Below are 19,299 nucleotides of genomic sequence, written 5' to 3' on the forward strand. Positions count from 1 at the left end.
AATAGATTTAAACCAACAGGACCTACCTGTAGTAGCACAGGATCTAACTATGCCTTGTTGGAATCGGCCTCTGTGCTTATTTACCCATTGTGGGTTGAAAGGAGCATATCCTGCTCTTTTGCTGAATCCAGTTGTATTCCCACCTCTGGATGTATAGAAGGAAGGTCGAAAGGAGCCCCGTTGAGAAATACTAAAAAAGCAAGTTCTCCCTCGTTTGACCTTTTGAAAATACTTTTTTTAAGTTCTGTTGTGCTTTGTCGAAAGAAGTAAATGTTTGGATGTAGGCAGAAATGTCCTTGACAAAATAGTCACCAATTATTGCACTGGAAATAATGCCATTCTGTCTCTGGACCCAGTTCTTTTTCCTCCATCTCAGCCAGTTAAGGATCAATCTTGATTAAGATGGTTTGCCTCCTTTCCACTGACAAACAGCATTGGCGTTACTGAATTGGTACATAGACCGTTGACTCTAACCTCTGAGGACTGGAAGATTCCATGGAGCTCCAGTATGGGCTTCATCCTCAGAAATTTCCATAATTTTTGTCAAAGGACCCAGAGTATCTAAAAACTTGTTCTGGCATTGTCTAAGTGCCTTCTTAATAACATTTTGGGGATACTGGCCCTTCTTTGAGATGGATGCTAAAGTATCTATATCTGGGATGAATGATAACTTGTGAAGAAGTAGAGGTGTGGGACACTTCATGCAGAGTTTATTGAGATTGGATTTATCCATCGTTTTCCTAATCTGGTGGAATAGGAAAGAGGAAATAGCAGCAGAAGGGCCCCATTCATCTGACCTACTGTAAGTTATTATGTTAGGATCCAAATAAGGGGAACCCAAAGAGTCTTGGATTGACACAGAGGGATTAGAAGGAATATTTTGTGGACCTTGAGAAACTGTTAGATCCTCCTGGTTATTCTCATCCGGATCATGCGGATTAACCGCAAAGGAGTTGTCAGAATCAGAAATGTCAAGCTGGACAAAAAAAGTCAACTGATTAGCACTTGGGAAAGGGATCTCCCAAGAATGAGACCTTTCTCAATCTTTAGGGGGAGGGGGCAATTAGCAGAGGGAATGTAAATAGTATTAGATGGAACTTGTGTCTGAGACGTCTGGTGAGTTATTTTCTTTAAGGGAACCAGTTTCTGTTTAATTGTACAGGAACTCTGTCCCTGAGCAGACTGGGATTTACCCAATTCAAGAAGGATATAACCCACTTCAGAAGGATCTCAAGATCTGGCTCTACAGCAGAACCCCTGTGCCCAGACCCCAGCGCCTTGAAACCCTCACAGGTGAGTAGCCACGTTATACAAAGCCCTGATTGATTGAGTGATGTTTTGGGTAAGGGGTAAATAGTTAATCAACTTATGAAATAAGTGGCTATAGAATAGCTTAACAAAAATGTACAGGACAGACACCTCTATGGGAAGGCTCCATCTTACACCATATGGCAACTCTAGAGGGATTCCATAAGTGGGCCATCATATGTATGGAGGTGATGGAGGGCACAACACTCAAAACTTACCAGACCTTACAGATCAAATTCAGTCTACACCGCAGCCAACTCTACAAATATTTACAAGTACGATATGCCCTGTAACCACATATCAGAGGGTTGGAAGGCCTCCCTGAATACAACCCCCTTAGAAGCAAAGCTGCTCCTTGGCAAACTGGAAGCACACAATATAATCCAGGTCTATCGCTCACTCATACATCATATGCCTGATACTTTCAAGACATTGAGAACCGCCTGGGAGCAAGAGCTGGGCCCCACCTCTGATGACGAATGGGCAGAGGTGAGGGCACTGAGACACTCAGCAATAGCAACACATATCCATCTCATTCAATTAAAAAATCTTCTTAGGACATACCTCACAAGACACAGGCTCCAGCAGATGGGGGTAATTACTTGACCCATCTGCCTATACTGTAATATGCATGAGGGAGATTTCCTACACACCACTTGGGGATGTGCAAAGCTGCGACTCTACTGGGAACAAATACTGTACTGTTTGGGCTGAGGGGCAGGACAACCTACACCTCATGCCTTTAAATTGATTCCCCTTCACATCACCACTGACCTTGTAATGGACTATTACAAATGGGTGTAACTCTGGCTGGGTCTCACTGTGAGTAAAAGGGACATTCCCTGACAATGGATAGCAGACAGTGGTCCCTCATCAGTGACTGCATGGAAAAAAGGATAACACTGGTGCAAGTGACCTTGAAAAAGAAAGGATAAGACGCAAATGACCTCTTCTCCCTTCATATTATTGAGTGCCCTCTAACCTCTTCTTTTGGAGTGCCCTTTGTGCTAGAAAATCCATCAAGCGTGAACAATCCTTTAGCCAAACAGCTGATCTAAGAGAATGCAATCAAAAAAGTAGTGATACATTATAGATATTTGCATTGGTGGCATTGCTTACAGTTTCTTCTATGCAATGTTTATTTGACTAAATTCTTTTCAGGTTATGTGACAATAACAAGGACACTCAGGACACTGGCATTTGCAAGTTTGTGACATTTAATTATTGTTTTCAGTATTAAATAATGGCCCACAGTTGTGTTCAAAGCAGTTCATGTTTGGGGAAGGATTTGTGTATTTCCCCCCTCTCACCGAATTAAAATTAAAATGTATAGGCCTCATTTTGTGGGACTATTCAAGTTAATGTAGAATTATTTTTTTCATGAACAAAGTTTCTATTTCCCCCAAGTTTTCAAGGAAACATTTGTTTATGATTGGGCAGTGCTGCAGATTTGATTGCCAAAAAATTAAAGGAATAATAAAGTTTAACGAGTGGATATGAGACATACCAGAGGCACGCTGATAGTCATTGCAGACTCCAGCAACATTGTCTCCCTGCTGCTAATTTCATCTCACGTGCTTCTATTCGTGCAGTGCTCTGTCAGCAGAGATTTGGGAGTATCACTAACAGATGCTTCTTCAAAATCAGGGTCCCTTTCAGGGGCACATGTTACTCAGGATCAAGGCATTAATATCTAAGGGCCATATGTAGGTAAATTAAGAATACCGAATCCTTAATACCGAATTTTACCGAATCGGTATTAAGGATTCGGTATACGCAATGTAGATAAAATTTCATTAAAGTTTACCGATTCGTTATGAATCGGTATTAAATACCGATTTCGGACAAATCGGTAAAAAATGAGAATGAAATACCGAATCGGTTTTACAGAATCCATTACCGAATCGGAAATACCGAATCGGTAATTCAAAAATTCGTAATTTGCTGAATCAGCCAATCCAGATTCACCCAATTACCTCCCAAACAGGAAGTGGCCACACCCAGCCAGGTGCACAGGACCTGGAGCTCACAGTGAGGCAGGCAGGCAGGCAGACAGCCTGGTGAACTGAGGAGCCAGCAGCAACACAGCCACACAGCCACAAGCAGGACTGCAAAACAACAACAAGCATTGAAATGGCAAGCCAGGACAGGGAGAAGGAGGGAGGTGACAGAAAGAGAAAACTCAAGTTTAGTGACAAGGAGCTGGAGGTCCTGATCCAGGATGTCAGTCAAGAGCACCACAAGCTTTTTGGAGCCCAGTCCCACCAAGTGCCAGAGTCACAGAAGAGGCAAATCTGGAGTGGCATCAGGGACAAAATCAATGCCATAGGTGTGACCCAGCGCACCATAGAGGACATCAGGAAGAGGTGGTACGACCTCAGGAAGACAGCCAAACTGAGGATGGCAGAGAGACTGAGGCAGGCTGGAAAAACAGGAGGAGGGAAAAACAGAGCCCCAGTACCAACACCACTTGAACAGATGGTTGAATCCACCATCCAGCAGGAGAGTGTAATTGGCGTGGGAGACGCCGACAGCTCCGCCAGAGCAGCTAGAAAACAAGGTAAGAAGCATGACCAGCATGCTGTGCTACCCCCTCCCCAACCCCAACCCCCATAGTGGCAAAGGGGCTCCCACTCCACCCCATGTCTTACTGGATACCTGCAATGCATTATGGGTGATGTAGTCAGAGGGAACACATAAATAGGACAGTCAGGCTAGCAAACACAATAGCATGGTAAAGTAATAGGCAATGTCAGGACAACCACTGTGCTCTGTAGGCATGTTGTTTAATGAAATCACATGGCAGACAGAGCAGTGAGTATATCTACATTTGTGTCATTAAAGGCGAGTCATCTCGCAGTGCAGCAGAAAGCAGCCGAGCTAAGTCAGCCAGGCCGGAGGGGAGGCAAAATGAAGACACCAGCAGGCCTGCAGGGACCACAAGCTCTGCGTCATCACGGCCATCTATTCCACCACCACAGCCATCACCACAGCACACAGTCCCCACTGCGAAGATCACCAACACCCCCACCCCCGCAGTCAGGCAGGAGGCATGCTGTGGCCACCCTCCAGCAGATGGAGGAGTCAGATGAGGAGGGCAGAGGGGGCGAACAAAGTCCCATAGGGGAAAGATCCAACAGGGAGAGGTGTAGTTCTGCATCCGAGGGTGCCCACATCTCATCCAGACGCCGCAGGGCAAGGCCGGACAGCCCAGAGGCAGCCGAGCTGGGTGACAGTGTGTTCGCTGGACTGGAAGGCAACATGCTGAAGGTCCAGCGCCTGCAATGGAAAGAACTGAAGTCAATGCACAGGGAGGTGGCACACATGAACAAGCATATGCACAGGATGGAGAAGGGCATCAGTGCTATGGGGGAGAACATGAGTGCAGGAATGGAAAGAGTGGCTACTTCGGTGGACAACCTCTGCAGCCAGCTTGAGCAGGACCGTCTAGCCAGGCGCAGGGAGAGACAGAGGCTCCAGGCCTATACCAAGTCGGTGAACCGGCTCGCCACTTCAACATCACTGATGTGTCGCAGGTCCATCGCCATGCAGGAGGAGATGGCGCATTGCAGCAGGGATGTGGCCAGGGGGATGGTGTCCTTGACCTCAGTGCTAGAGCAAATGCAGAATGCTAAGGCCGCCACAATGGAAGGGGGGGGGGCAGTGAGGAGGCCACCAGCCGTGGTAGCATCACGCCCTCACCCACCGAGTTCAGAAGGCGTAGTGAACGTAACGTGCCTTCACATGAACAGTCCGACACACCGGACAGTGTTGATAGGGAACGGTCACGGGCAGCACGTGGCCGCAAGAAGTAAGGACCTATGGCTGTTGCCAAGCATGAGATGGGTGATGTAACCCATGTCCAATTGGACATTGCTCACATTACTGGGGGTGTGCCTAATAAACACCTTGAAATGTAACTGGAACAGGCTCTGTGTCGTTACTCACTCAGAAGTAGTTTGCCGTTATCTCTGCCCGTCTCTGTCTCCCATCATGTTCAATAGCAACACCTGCTGCGCTGGGCTCTGGCTGAGGGTTGTCCTCGTCCTCGTCATCTGAGTCAGTCAGTTCCACTGCTGTTCCTTTTTTGATGGCCAGATTGTGTAGCATTGCACATGTAGCAATAATCTTGCAACATTTGATGGGGCTGTAGAGACGTGCACCTCCAGTTTTGTGGAGGCAACGGAATCTGCTTTTGAGCAATCCAAACGTGCGCTCCACCACGTTGCGTGTGCTCCTATGTGCCACATTGTATCTCCTCTCCCTCGGGGTGGTTGGGTTGAGATAAGGTGTGAGTAGATACGGCCGGAGGGCATATGCGCTGTCACCTATGTACAGATGTAAGTGGCATTATGTTGTGTGATCAATAGCTTTAGCCAGGGTGTACATCAGAGTGTGTCACATTTACTTACATAGTATGTATCCGTCTCCAAATTCACCTGCAAGCAGACGGGTATGGATGCCACTGTTCCGGAAGATGTACGCGTCGTGGCTACTCCCGGGGAATTTGGCCACGATGTCAGTAATTAAGAACTTGGCATCACATATCACCTGTACATTGATGGAGTGGGTGGATTTGCGGTTCCTGTAAATGTATTCACTAGCTGCAGGTGGGCAGATGGGTATATGGGTCCCATCTGTGCAGCCGATGACGTGTGGAAATTGTGCCATTTGGTAGAACTCCAGCTTGGTCCTCTGCAGCTCCGCCTGTGTACTGGGGAAGGAAATGTAGTGTTCCATTCTGTCCATCATGGCATCTAGGAAAGTGTTGAAAAAACGGGACAAACAGCTCTGTGACACTCCACCCACTGCAGCAATCACACCCTGGAAACTTCCTGGTGCAAGGAGGTGCAGGCAGCAGAGTACCTGGACATGGGTGGGGACAGCGTGGGCCCTTGGTGTCTGATGCTCCAGATAGGGTTTTAGGTCCCGTATTAGCTCCAGGATGGTATCAGGGTGCAGTCTGTATCTTTCATGAATTTCTGCTTCTGTCAAATGGAACAATGTGATGCGCAATCTGTACACCTGCTCCTCCCGTCTCCAGATCCTTACTCCTGCTGCTCTCAAGCGTAGCCGCCTTGCAATGAGGTAGAGTCCCGCCATTGTGTTCCCACTTGTGCATTTTGGGCCTGTTTTTATGCACTCCACCTGATTACCACATGCTCCTGAAAAGTGGTTGTAGGAAGGTAGATCCCTGACTATGGTTGCCCCCAACTTTTTGCCTGGTGTTTTGCTGGTTTTCTGACTTAGTTGACCTGGGGCCCTGCTATTCAGGACCCCAGGCCTACTGCTCTCTCTGTAAAATGGATTCCATGTACCTTAGGTACATATCTAAATTGGATACTGAGTCACCTTACCAGTCCCTGTACAGTGTACCTTAGGTACCCAGGGCATAGGTGTACCCAGGGCCTACCAGGGGCTGCAGCATGTATTATGCCACCCCTGGCTGGCCATCCAAATCTGACACAACTGGCTGCTTGACAGCTGGGGCAAGGTGGTGTACTCACCCTTTGCTTTAGATATAGTATACCTATATCTAACCCTAAAATGGACACACAGATCTCCTATCAGTCACTCCTATGGCAGGCCTTAACAATCCTGAAGGCAGAGTGCTTGGAATCGTGTGAGATGGTGCTCTGGCATGAGCTGAGCCTGTCTGCGGCTTTTGGGATCCATCCCTTAGCCGTTTCCATGATATCGCATACCATATACTCTTAAGTGCATTATAATCCTCGCGGTTATATGCCAACTCTGGTATCGCTTTATCAAAACATGTCGAGTAAGGTGTCATACGAATTGGAATACTAACCCCTCGCCAATTCTGGCGACGGGGTTAGCATTCCACCCTTCTAGAGGGACACGACATGTATGTAACCCCTAACCCCGGTTAAAGTCAAACAGAGCCTCAGCTCCACAAAATGGATGCTGCCACCGAGACACAAGTCTGCCCTCCTGCTGCTGGGAGTCCTCCCAGAGCAGGAGATAAGGACAAAGGGTTTCCTGCCAGGGGCGGTGCCAGCACCGTCCCAGACAGGGTTTTGTGTATTGTAGGTAGGCAGGGCTTTAGAGGAAGGTGACTGCACGTGGTACCCCGGTGCTCACTGTGCATAGGCTGGCTGGAACCAGTCCCAGGGTCACTCCAGACCCTGTGCTGGGGAAAAGCCCGCCAAGGAAGTGGGTGTAACCACCCCCCTCCTAGTCCCACCCCTAGGGCAGGACTTAGTCGCGTGCCAGCCCCTTTTTACAGGATAAAGGTAGGAACTGGCCCCCTTCCAAATCAGATCATCTTTGAATCCTGAAACTACTTTCCACGAAAGGAACTCAAGACTTCTTCCTAAGATTTCTCCCTTGTGACTAAGGAGTAGTCACCCTGCATCCGCAGGCACCATCTTAAGAACACTGCGGTCTGCTGCAAGTCTCTCCTCCGGATCAAGACTGCCCAGCTCGACGAGAACCGGCTTCCCTGGCACCTCTGACCTCTACCTACATCATCAGTCACGCTGAGATTCGTGGGTGTGACGAGACCTCGAGGGACCGGCCATCTTCAAGACTGCACGACTTCTGCACAGCAAGCCCACCGAGTAATTTCCTGGTGAGTGCTTTGGGGTCCGAGAAGCCCCCACCCTGAGCAGCTCCAGCACCAAAGAGCAGCCCCCCAGCATCTCCACGATCGGCGTGGGGCCCTTCTGCTTTCTGCTGCTCACCGCGTTGTTTGGCTACTAGCCCGCTGGCTTGTGGCCTTCCGAACGACGCCCGACGACAACACTGCTGCTGGTCTGGTTGCTCCAGACTGGCCCTTGCTTCCCTCCATCGGAGAAGTACCCTGGACCCTCCTGGTCCGGCTAAGACGCCATTTTAGGTCCACCGCGTGGGCCTTGCATTTGCCAAGACTTGTTGCCCAATCCTGGGTCCAGCGACGTCGACAGCAAGAACCTTCGTGGGACAGCTCGCACCTCCATCCTGGTCGCCGACAACGCCTCCTGGTCCGAGAGACTGCAGAGCCCAGCAGCGCCCACTCACCTGACTGCGGTGACTTCGTCCGGTGCCATCCTGGTGCCCACTTAATCACTGGCTAGTGATTCAAGAACTTGGTCCCCTCTGCTTTCAGGTTTTCTTCTTCCTTGATCCAGGCTTGGATCCATCGAACTTTCCTTCACTGGTCGCCTGCCAGCAACTTCCTTCTTCCAGGCTCCTGGTCCGGCAACGAGATTCCCGACGTCTTTTCAGACCTATGCAGCTGCAGCCCCTGGGCTAGGTAACTTCGGCACTTCGGTGTCCCAGCATAGCCTCACTATCCTAGGGTCAGGATCCACTGTCGTTTTCTTCCTACCAGGTCGGGTTCGCCCGTGAACACTAACTTTGCCTTTACTAGCTTCCATAGACTTTGTCCCGCATCCCGCGTGAGAGTGCACACTCTGCACCCGAGTCCCCTAGGTCTCCTAGAAGTAATCTAACGATTCTATAGTCAAGTCCTAGCGAGTCCAAAGCCTATTAGTACTGTACTTACCTGCTAGTAATTTCGCATTCCACTTTTAAAGTATATGGTTTTTCGTGCCCCTCGGGCATTTGTGTATAACGTGCTAACTTAAGTATTTTCGTAAGAGTTTTGTTGTGTGCCTAGCACCCTGTCCTCATAAAGAGTACAGGGTTGTTGTGATTCTAATAAATACATTGTTTATTTTCATAACACTTGTGTGGTGTCCTTTCACTGGGTGTTCAAGGGGTAATGTGATGGTAAAACAGCTGGCTTAACACGCCCTCTAGAGTCTTAGCCTTAGACTGCTCGTATCCATGCTACTAGGATAGCTGGTCTATAAGGTTGACTTACAACCAATCATCAATAAGGGTTGTTTGGACTGATATATAGTGATCACTAGAATAGTGAACACTGCACATCAGGCCAACTTCTCACATTGGTGAGCAGCGGTTGGGATTTGAGCTTGCTGTTGTTTTACCACACATGCCCTAAGAATATCTTGTGAAAGATCACATAAGTACTAAAGGTACATATAACTTAGCTTAGAATACTCTGAGTTCTACTGAACCAGCTGTTGTAGCTCCTAGGGCCTAGCACACCCTAAACTACAACTCTAGCAAGGGATCAGTAGGCAAACATATAGTGTAGGTAAGTGCACCACTTACACCTCACTAGAAAAGCATGTCTACCCAGGGAGATTCTACTGAGACTCCCCTGGTCAGTGTTGACCCTCCACAGGTCACTTCAAGATATGCAGCTCTCAGTTTCCAGGAGATGAGACAAATCTGTGTCTCCAGAAAACTGAAGCAGGGGTCTAACCCCACCATTCCCTTTTTAATAGGTCTCTTAGAGACTTATGATGCGAGAAAGCTTTCTCAGCTAGATGGGAATATGCCAGCCTTAGAGGGTACCTCTGGGGATCCAGACCTCCCCAACACTGCTACTGCAGTTGAAGAGGAGGATCAAGAGGAACTCTCTGGGGATGAGGTAGACAAAGGTCTTGAGGTAGTCAGAAGGCTAACCAGGGCCAACTTAGACTTACTTGGGCTAGGATCTGGGGGACCCCCAGTACTAACACGAAGTGGGCCTAACCTTGGAGTTAGGAGAGATAGATCTCTTTCTAGGGACTCCAATAGATCTCTGCACTCTAATGCCTCTTCTCAGGGGAGAAGGAATCCTCCACAGAGGAGATTTACTTCCCCTCAGAGAAGGGAGCATGAAGCTAGGATGAGACAAGCTGAACTGAGGATTGAAAGGGAAGAAATTGCCCTGGCCAAAGAGAAGCTTGCCCTGGCAAGAGAGCAGCAGATGAGTGGGTTAGCTCCCACTGGTGGCAGCAATCTCCCAAGAGATAGAGAGAAGGGTTTAGATACTAAACACCTGACTAAAATAGTGCCCCCCTTTAAGCAAGGGGATGATATCCAGAAATGGATGGCTGCTCTGGAGAGGGCCTGCACTGTGCAGTGCATTCCCCAGAGTCAGTGGGCAGCTATACTGTGGCTCTCCTTTGATGGTAAAGGTAGAGATAAGCTCCTCACTACAAGGGTAGAGGATGCTAACAATTACCAGGTCCTGAAGAATACACTGGTTGATGGGTTTGGATTAACCACTGAGCAGTACAGGTTGCTGTTCAGAGACACCCAGAAAACTCAGTCTCAGGACTGGTCTGACTTTGTTGATTGTGCCACTAAGGCTTTGGAAGGCTGGCTACTGGGTAGCAAGGTTACTGACTTCACAGGATTGTATAATCTTATTATGAGAGAGCAAGTCTTAAATAATTGTCAGAACCAGTTATTACACCAGCACCTGGTAGACTCTGATCTGACCTCTCCACAAGAATTGGGTAAGAGGGCAGACAAATGGGTCAGAACCAGGATTAGGCCCAAGAACCAAGGTGGTGACCAGAAAAAGGAATCAACCAAGCCTCAAGAGAAGGGTGGGAATAAGTCTACAGATCAAACCACATCAGGGCCCCAAAAATCCTCTGAGGGGGGTGGGTCCCAGAATCCTTCCAACAACCAGAAGAAACCTTATTGTTATCCCTGTAAACAGGTGGGTCATTTAAAAACTGACAGCAGTTGCCCAAAGAATAACAATAAGGAAAACATACCCCCAAGTAACATTCCCAAACCTCCTGTTACTACTAGTAGTAATCCCCCAGGTGGTGGGAGTGCCCCCAAGAATTTAGGTGCATTTACTTTGGGAGTTCCTGGGGACTCTGGACTAACCAGGTCCCCAAACTTAGATACTCTTGTCTGTGAGACTGGCATGGGGTTTGCCAACTTCACAACTTGTCCCAACACTTTGGGCAAGTACAGACAGGAGCCCCTCATCAATGGTATAAAAGTTGAGGCCTATAGAGATACAGGGGCTAGCATCACTATGGTGACTGAGAGTCTAGTCCCCTCAAGGCAACTTTTACCTGGTGCCACATACCAGGTGACCAATATTGATGGAGTACAGAGAGATCATCCCATGGCAGTGGTCAATCTCAGCTGGGGAGGTGTCACTGGCCACAAGAGAGTGGCAGTGTCACCAAACTTGCCTGTAGATTGCCTACTAGGGAATGATTTAGAGCTCTCAGCCTGGGCTGAAGTAGAGCAAGAAACCCATTCTCAAATGGTAAACATCCATGGTAAGGTTAGTGGGGCAGTGATAGCCACAGCCCCAGTCCAAGATGTCCTCCCTGAACAGGTCAGGAGGGTTGTGCCAGTCACAACCCAATCTCAGACAACTTCCTTCCCAGAACAGGTTGTCAAAGCTGTCATGGTAACAGCCCACACCCAAACTGAGCCCCCTCCTGAAAAGGTTGGGAGAGTTGTGATGGCCACAGCTCAAACTCAGACAGATGATAGTGTTGTGAAGCCTGAAACTATGGATCACTCCACTCAGACAGAGAGCATTGAGGAGGAAGAGAAATCTCCCTCCCACCAGACTTTAGGAAAAGATCAGCCTCCTCAGGGAACTGATCTGACCCCTTGTGAAGAAACTGCCACAGAGGTAGTCAGGCCTAGCCTGGCAGAACCCCTGATGTCAGTGGACCCTTCCAAGATGGGACCCAGTCTGGAGCAGGTAACCTGCCCCTCTCTACCCTGCCTCAGTCAGCCCAGGGCTGTAGAGGTCAGGGAGGCCAGTGGTGGACCCCAAGGGGCCCCCTGTCCAAAAGAATTTCCCAATCAGCAGATTAAGGGCACTGAAGCTAGTAGTCCTAGCCCAGTGAAAATAAAACATACTCCTGAGGGATCCCCCTTAAAATTAGTTAGGGACCTCCCACAGATGGACACTGTTGGGCACAGCCAAACTTGGGACCTGAGGGCCCCAGACCTGACCTGTCCCTCCAGTAAGCCAAACAGAGGGACCCAACCTCCAGCTGTAGGTAGCCAGAGGTTGACCCTGAGAGCCCAAAACAACTCAGTCTTGGAAAGAAAGGCCTCTAGGGTGGAAAATGATTGGAGGAAGCTGAGCCCAAAATTAGTGGAGCCTCACTTCAGTACTCCATTTCAGCACCAGCCTTTTCCTTTGCCAAAACACACCACAGGTAGAGATTCCCTATGGTGGAGACCCTCAGATACCCTTAGGGTGAGGGATTGCTTAGTGGACCATGAGATAGGGGGTAACCATGCCAGTGCTGTTACTTCCTTATATGGCCACTCAGGCAATATAGGCTTACCTGGCAAGGCTAGCCTTATCTCCTTTCGTTTGGGGGGGGGTTATGTAGGAAGGTAGATCCCTGACTATGGTTGCCCCCAACTTTTTGCCTGGTGTTTTGCTGGTTTTCTGACTTAGTTGACCTGGGGCCCTGCTATTCAGGACCCCAGGCCTACTGCTCTCTCTGTAAAATGGATTCCATGTACCTTAGGTACATATCTAAATTGGATACTGAGTCACCTTACCAGTCCCTGTACAGTGTACCTTAGGTACCCAGGGCATAGGTGTACCCAGGGCCTACCAGGGGCTGCAGCATGTATTATGCCACCCCTGGCTGGCCATCCAAATCTGACACAACTGGCTGCTTGACAGCTGGGGCAAGGTGGTGTACTCACCCTTTGCTTTAGATATAGTATACCTATATCTAACCCTAAAATGGACACACAGATCTCCTATCAGTCACTCCTATGGCAGGCCTTAACAATCCTGAAGGCAGAGTGCTTGGAATCGTGTGAGATGGTGCTCTGGCATGAGCTGAGCCTGTCTGCGGCTTTCGGGATCCATCCCTTAGCCGTTTCCATGATATCGCATACCATATACTCTTAAGTGCATTATAATCCTCGCGGTTATATGCCAACTCTGGTATCGCTTTATCAAAACATGTCGAGTAAGGTGTCATACGAATTGGAATACTAACCCCTCGCCAATTCTGGCGACGGGGTTAGCATTCCACCCTTCTAGAGGGACACGACATGTATGTAACCCCTAACCCCGGTTAAAGTCAAACAGAGCCTCAGCTCCACAAAATGGATGCTGCCACCGAGACACAAGTCTGCCCTCCTGCTGCTGGGAGTCCTCCCAGAGCAGGAGATAAGGACAAAGGGTTTCCTGCCAGGGGCGGTGCCAGCACCGTCCCAGACAGGGTTTTGTGTATTGTAGGTAGGCAGGGCTTTAGAGGAAGGTGACTGCACGTGGCACCCCGGTGCTCACTGTGCATAGGCTGGCTGGAACCAGTCCCAGGGTCACTCCAGACCCTGTGCTGGGGAAAAGCCCGCCAAGGAAGTGGGTGTAACCACCCCCCTCCTAGTCCCACCCCTAGGGCAGGACTTAGTCGCGTGCCAGCCCCTTTTTACAGGATAAAGGTAGGAACTGGCCCCCTTCCAAATCAGATCATCTTTGAATCCTGAAACTACTTTCCACGAAAGGAACTCAAGACTTCTTCCTAAGATTTCTCCCTTGTGACTAAGGAGTAGTCACCCTGCATCCGCAGGCACCATCTTAAGAACACTGCGGTCTGCTGCAAGTCTCTCCTCCGGATCAAGACTTCCCAGCTCGACGAGAACCGGCTTCCCTGGCACCTTTGACCTCTACCTACATCATCAGTCACGCTGAGATTCGTGGGTGTGACGAGACCTCGAGGGACCGGCCATCTTCAAGACTGCACGACTTCTGCACAGCAAGCCCACCGAGTAATTTCCTGGTGAGTGCTTTGGGGTCCGAGAAGCCCCCACCCTGAGCAGCTCCAGCACCGAAGAGCAGCCCCCCAGCATCTCCACGATCGGCGTGGGGCCCTTCTGCTTTCTGCTGCTCACCGCGTTGTTTGGCTACTAGCCCGCTGGCTTGTGGCCTTCTGAACGACGCCCGACGACAACACTGCTGCTGGTCTGGTTGCTCCAGACTGGCCCTTGCTTCCCTCCATCGGAGAAGTACCCTGGACCCTCCTGGTCCGGCTAAGACGCCATTTTAGGTCCACCGCGTGGGCCTTGCATTTGCCAAGACTTGTTGCCCAATCCTGGGTCCAGCGACGTCGACAGCAAGAACCTTCGTGGGACAGCTCGCACCTCCATCCTGGTCGCCGACAACGCCTCCTGGTCCGAGAGACTGCAGAGCCCAGCAGCGCCCACTCACCTGACTGCGGTGACTTCGCCCGGTGCCATCCTGGTGCCCACTTAATCACTGGCTAGTGATTCAAGAACTTGGTCCCCTCTGCTTTCAGGTTTTCTTCTTCCTTGATCCAGGCTTGGATCCATCGAACTTTCCTTCACTGGTCGCCTGCCAGCAACTTCCTTCTTCCAGGCTCCTGGTCCGGCAACGAGATTCCCGACGTCTTTTCAGACCTATGCAGCTGCAGCCCCTGGGCTAGGTAACTTCGGCACTTCGGTGTCCCAGCATAGCCTCACTATCCTAGGGTCAGGATCCACTGTCGTTTTCTTCCTACCAGGTCGGGTTCGCCCGTGAACACTAACTTTGCCTTTACTAGCTTCCATAGACTTTGTCCCGCATCCCGCGTGAGAGTGCACACTCTGCACCCGAGTCCCCTAGGTCTCCTAGAAGTAATCTAACGATTCTATAGTCAAGTCCTAGCGAGTCCAAAGCCTATTAGTACTGTACTTACCTGCTAGTAATTTCGCATTCCACTTTTAAAGTATATGGTTTTTCGTGCCCCTCGGGCATTTGTGTATAACGTGCTAACTTAAGTATTTTCGTAAGAGTTTTGTTGTGTGCCTAGCACCCTGTCCTCATAAAGAGTACAGGGTTGTTGTGATTCTAATAAATACATTGTTTATTTTCATAACACTTGTGTGGTGTCCTTTCACTGGGTGTTCAAGGGGTAATGTGATGGTAAAACAGCTGGCTTAACACGCCCTCTAGAGTCTTAGCCTTAGACTGCTCGTATCCATGCTACTAGGATAGCTGGTCTATAAGGTTGACTTACAACCAATCATCAATAAGGGTTGTTTGGACTGATATATAGTGATCACTAGAATAGTGAACACTGCACATCAGGCCAACTTCTCACATTGGTGAGCAGCGGTTGGGATTTGAGCTTGCTGTTGTTTTACCACACATGCCCTAAGAATATCTTGTGAAAGATCACATAAGTACTAAAGGTACATATAACTTAGCTTAGAATACTCTGAGTTCTACTGAACCAGCTGTTGTAGCTCCTAGGGCCTAGCACACCCTAAACTACAACTCTAGCAAGGGATCAGTAGGCAAACATATAGTGTAGGTAAGTGCACCACTTACACCTCACTAGAAAAGCATGTCTACCCAGGGAGATTCTACTGAGACTCCCCTGGTCAGTGTTGACCCTCCACAGGTCACTTCAAGATATGCAGCTCTCAGTTTCCAGGAGATGAGACAAATCTGTGTCTCCAGAAAACTGAAGCAGGGGTCTAACCCCACCATTCCCTTTTTAATAGGTCTCTTAGAGACTTATGATGCGAGAAAGCTTTCTCAGCTAGATGGGAATATGCCAGCCTTAGAGGGTACCTCTGGGGATCCAGACCTCCCCAACACTGCTACTGCAGTTGAGGAGGAGGATCAAGAGGAACTCTCTGGGGATGAGGTAGACAAAGGTCTTGAGGTAGTCAGAAGGCTAACCAGGGCCAACTTAGACTTACTTGGGCTAGGATCTGGGGGACCCCCAGTACTAACACGAAGTGGGCCTAACCTTGGAGTTAGGAGAGATAGATCTCTTTCTAGGGACTCCAATAGATCTCTGCACTCTAATGCCTCTTCTCAGGGGAGAAGGAATCCTCCACAGAGGAGATTTACTTCCCCTCAGAGAAGGGAGCATGAAGCTAGGATGAGACAAGCTGAACTGAGGATTGAAAGGGAAGAAATTGCCCTGGCCAAAGAGAAGCTTGCCCTGGCAAGAGAGCAGCAGATGAGTGGGTTAGCTCCCACTGGTGGCAGCAATCTCCCAAGAGATAGAGAGAAGGGTTTAGATACTAAACACCTGACTAAAATAGTGCCCCCCTTTAAGCAAGGGGATGATATCCAGAAATGGATGGCTGCTCTGGAGAGGGCCTGCACTGTGCAGTGCATTCCCCAGAGTCAGTGGGCAGCTATACTGTGGCTCTCCTTTGATGGTAAAGGTAGAGATAAGCTCCTCACTACAAGGGTAGAGGATGCTAACAATTACCAGGTCCTGAAGAATACACTGGTTGATGGGTTTGGATTAACCACTGAGCAGTACAGGTTGCTGTTCAGAGACACCCAGAAAACTCAGTCTCAGGACTGGTCTGACTTTGTTGATTGTGCCACTAAGGCTTTGGAAGGCTGGCTACTGGGTAGCAAGGTTACTGACTTCACAGGATTGTATAATCTTATTATGAGAGAGCAAGTCTTAAATAATTGTCAGAACCAGTTATTACACCAGCACCTGGTAGACTCTGATCTGACCTCTCCACAAGAATTGGGTAAGAGGGCAGACAAATGGGTCAGAACCAGGATTAGGCCCAAGAACCAAGGTGGTGACCAGAAAAAGGAATCAACCAAGCCTCAAGAGAAGGGTGGGAATAAGTCTACAGATCAAACCACATCAGGGCCCCAAAAATCCTCTGAGGGGGGTGGGTCCCAGAATCCTTCCAACAACCAGAAGAAACCTTATTGTTATCCCTGTAAACAGGTGGGTCATTTAAAAACTGACAGCAGTTGCCCAAAGAATAACAATAAGGAAAACATACCCCCAAGTAACATTCCCAAACCTCCTGTTACTACTAGTAGTAATCCCCCAGGTGGTGGGAGTGCCCCCAAGAATTTAGGTGCATTTACTTTGGGAGTTCCTGGGGACTCTGGACTAACCAGGTCCCCAAACTTAGATACTCTTGTCTGTGAGACTGGCATGGGGTTTGCCAACTTCACAACTTGTCCCAACACTTTGGGCAAGTACAGACAGGAGCCCCTCATCAATGGTATAAAAGTTGAGGCCTATAGAGATACAGGGGCTAGCATCACTATGGTGACTGAGAGTCTAGTCCCCTCAAGGCAACTTTTACCTGGTGCCACATACCAGGTGACCAATATTGATGGAGTACAGAGAGATCATCCCATGGCAGTGGTCAATCTCAGCTGGGGAGGTGTCACTGGCCACAAGAGAGTGGCAGTGTCACCAAACTTGCCTGTAGATTGCCTACTAGGGAATGATTTAGAGCTCTCAGCCTGGGCTGAAGTAGAGCAAGAAACCCATTCTAAAATGGTAAACATCCATGGTAAGGTTAGTGGGGCAGTGATAGCCACAGCCCCAGTCCAAGATGTCCTCCCTGAACAGGTCAGGAGGGTTGTGCCAGTCACAACCCAATCTCAGACAACTTCCTTCCCAGAACAGGTTGTCAAAGCTGTCATGGTAACAGCCCACACCCAAACTGAGCCCCCTCCTGAAAAGGTTGGGAGAGTTGTGATGGCCACAGCTCAAACTCAGACAGATGATAGTGTTGTGAAGCCTGAAACTATGGATCACTCCACTCAGACAGAGAGCATTGAGGAGGAAGAGAAATCTCCCTCCCACCAGACTTTAGGAAAAGATCAGCCTCCTCAGGGAACTGATCTGACCCCTTGTGAAGAAACTGCCACAGAGGTAGTCAGGCCTAGCCTGGCAGAACCCCTGATGTCAGTGGACCCTTCCAAGATGGGACCCAGTCTGGAGCAGGTAACCTGCCCCTCTCTACCCTGCCTCAGTCAGCCCAGGGCTGTAGAGGTCAGGGAGGCCAGTGGTGGACCCCAAGGGGCCCCCTGTCCAAAAGAATTTCCCAATCAGCAGATTAAGGGCACTGAAGCTAGTAGTCCTAGCCCAGTGAAAATAAAACATACTCCTGAGGGATCCCCCTTAAAATTAGTTAGGGACCTCCCACAGATGGACACTGTTGGGCACAGCCAAACTTGGGACCTGAGGGCCCCAGACCTGACCTGTCCCTCCAGTAAGCCAAACAGAGGGACCCAACCTCCAGCTGTAGGTAGCCAGAGGTTGACCCTGAGAGCCCAAAACAACTCAGTCTTGGAAAGAAAGGCCTCTAGGGTGGAAAATGATTGGAGGAAGCTGAGCCCAAAATTAGTGGAGCCTCACTTCAGTACTCCATTTCAGCACCAGCCTTTTCCTTTGCCAAAACACACCACAGGTAGAGATTCCCTATGGTGGAGACCCTCAGATACCCTTAGGGTGAGGGATTGCTTAGTGGACCATGAGATAGGGGGTAACCATGCCAGTGCTGTTACTTCCTTATATGGCCACTCAGGCAATATAGGCTTACCTGGCAAGGCTAGCCTTATCTCCTTTCGTTTGGGGGGGGGGTTATGTAGGAAGGTAGATCCCTGACTATGGTTGCCCCCAACTTTTTGCCTGGTGTTTTGCTGGTTTTCTGACTTAGTTGACCTGGGGCCCTGCTATTCAGGACCCCAGGCCTACTGCTCTCTCTGTAAAATGGATTCCATGTACCTTAGGTACATATCTAAATTGGATACTGAGTCACCTTACCAGTCCCTGTACAGTGTACCTTAGGTACCCAGGGCATAGGTGTACCCAGGGCCTACCAGGGGCTGCAGCATGTATTATGCCACCCCTGGCTGGCCATCCAAATCTGACACAACTGGCTGCTTGACAGCTGGGGCAAGGTGGTGTACTCACCCTTTGCTTTAGATATAGTATACCTATATCTAACCCTAAAATGGACACACAGATCTCCTATCAGTCACTCCTATGGCAGGCCTTAACAATCCTGAAGGCAGAGTGCTTGGAATCGTGTGAGATGGTGCTCTGGCATGAGCTGAGCCTGTCTGCGGCTTTCGGGATCCATCCCTTAGCCGTTTCCATGATATCGCATACCATATACTCTTAAGTGCATTATAATCCTCGCGGTTATATGCCAACTCTGGTATCGCTTTATCAAAACATGTCGAGTAAGGTGTCATACGAATTGGAATACTAACCCCTCGCCAATTCTGGCGACGGGGTTAGCATTCCACCCTTCTAGAGGGACACGACATGTATGTAACCCCTAACCCCGGTTAAAGTCAAACAGAGCCTCAGCTCCACAAAATGGATGCTGCCACCGAGACACAAGTCTGCCCTCCTGCTGCTGGGA

At 49.4% G+C, this 19,299-nt stretch overlaps 1 protein-coding gene across 1 annotated transcript in view; it reads left to right on the top strand.

The window, feature by feature from the left end:
* LOC144783148 (uncharacterized) overlaps nucleotides 1-19,299 on the top strand; it is a 126,870-nt gene that overhangs the window by 81,141 nt on the left and 26,430 nt on the right. The window contains exon 2 of the mRNA XM_078662279.1: nucleotides 1,163-1,293. Within this exon, the coding sequence (XP_078518405.1) occupies nucleotides 1,163-1,293 (131 nt within the window). The remainder of the gene's footprint in view (nucleotides 1-1,162; nucleotides 1,294-19,299) is intronic.

The sequence above is a fragment of the Lissotriton helveticus genome, chromosome 9 (genome assembly GCF_964261635.1).
Source record: "Lissotriton helveticus chromosome 9, aLisHel1.1, whole genome shotgun sequence".
NCBI lineage: Eukaryota > Metazoa > Chordata > Amphibia > Caudata > Salamandridae > Lissotriton > Lissotriton helveticus.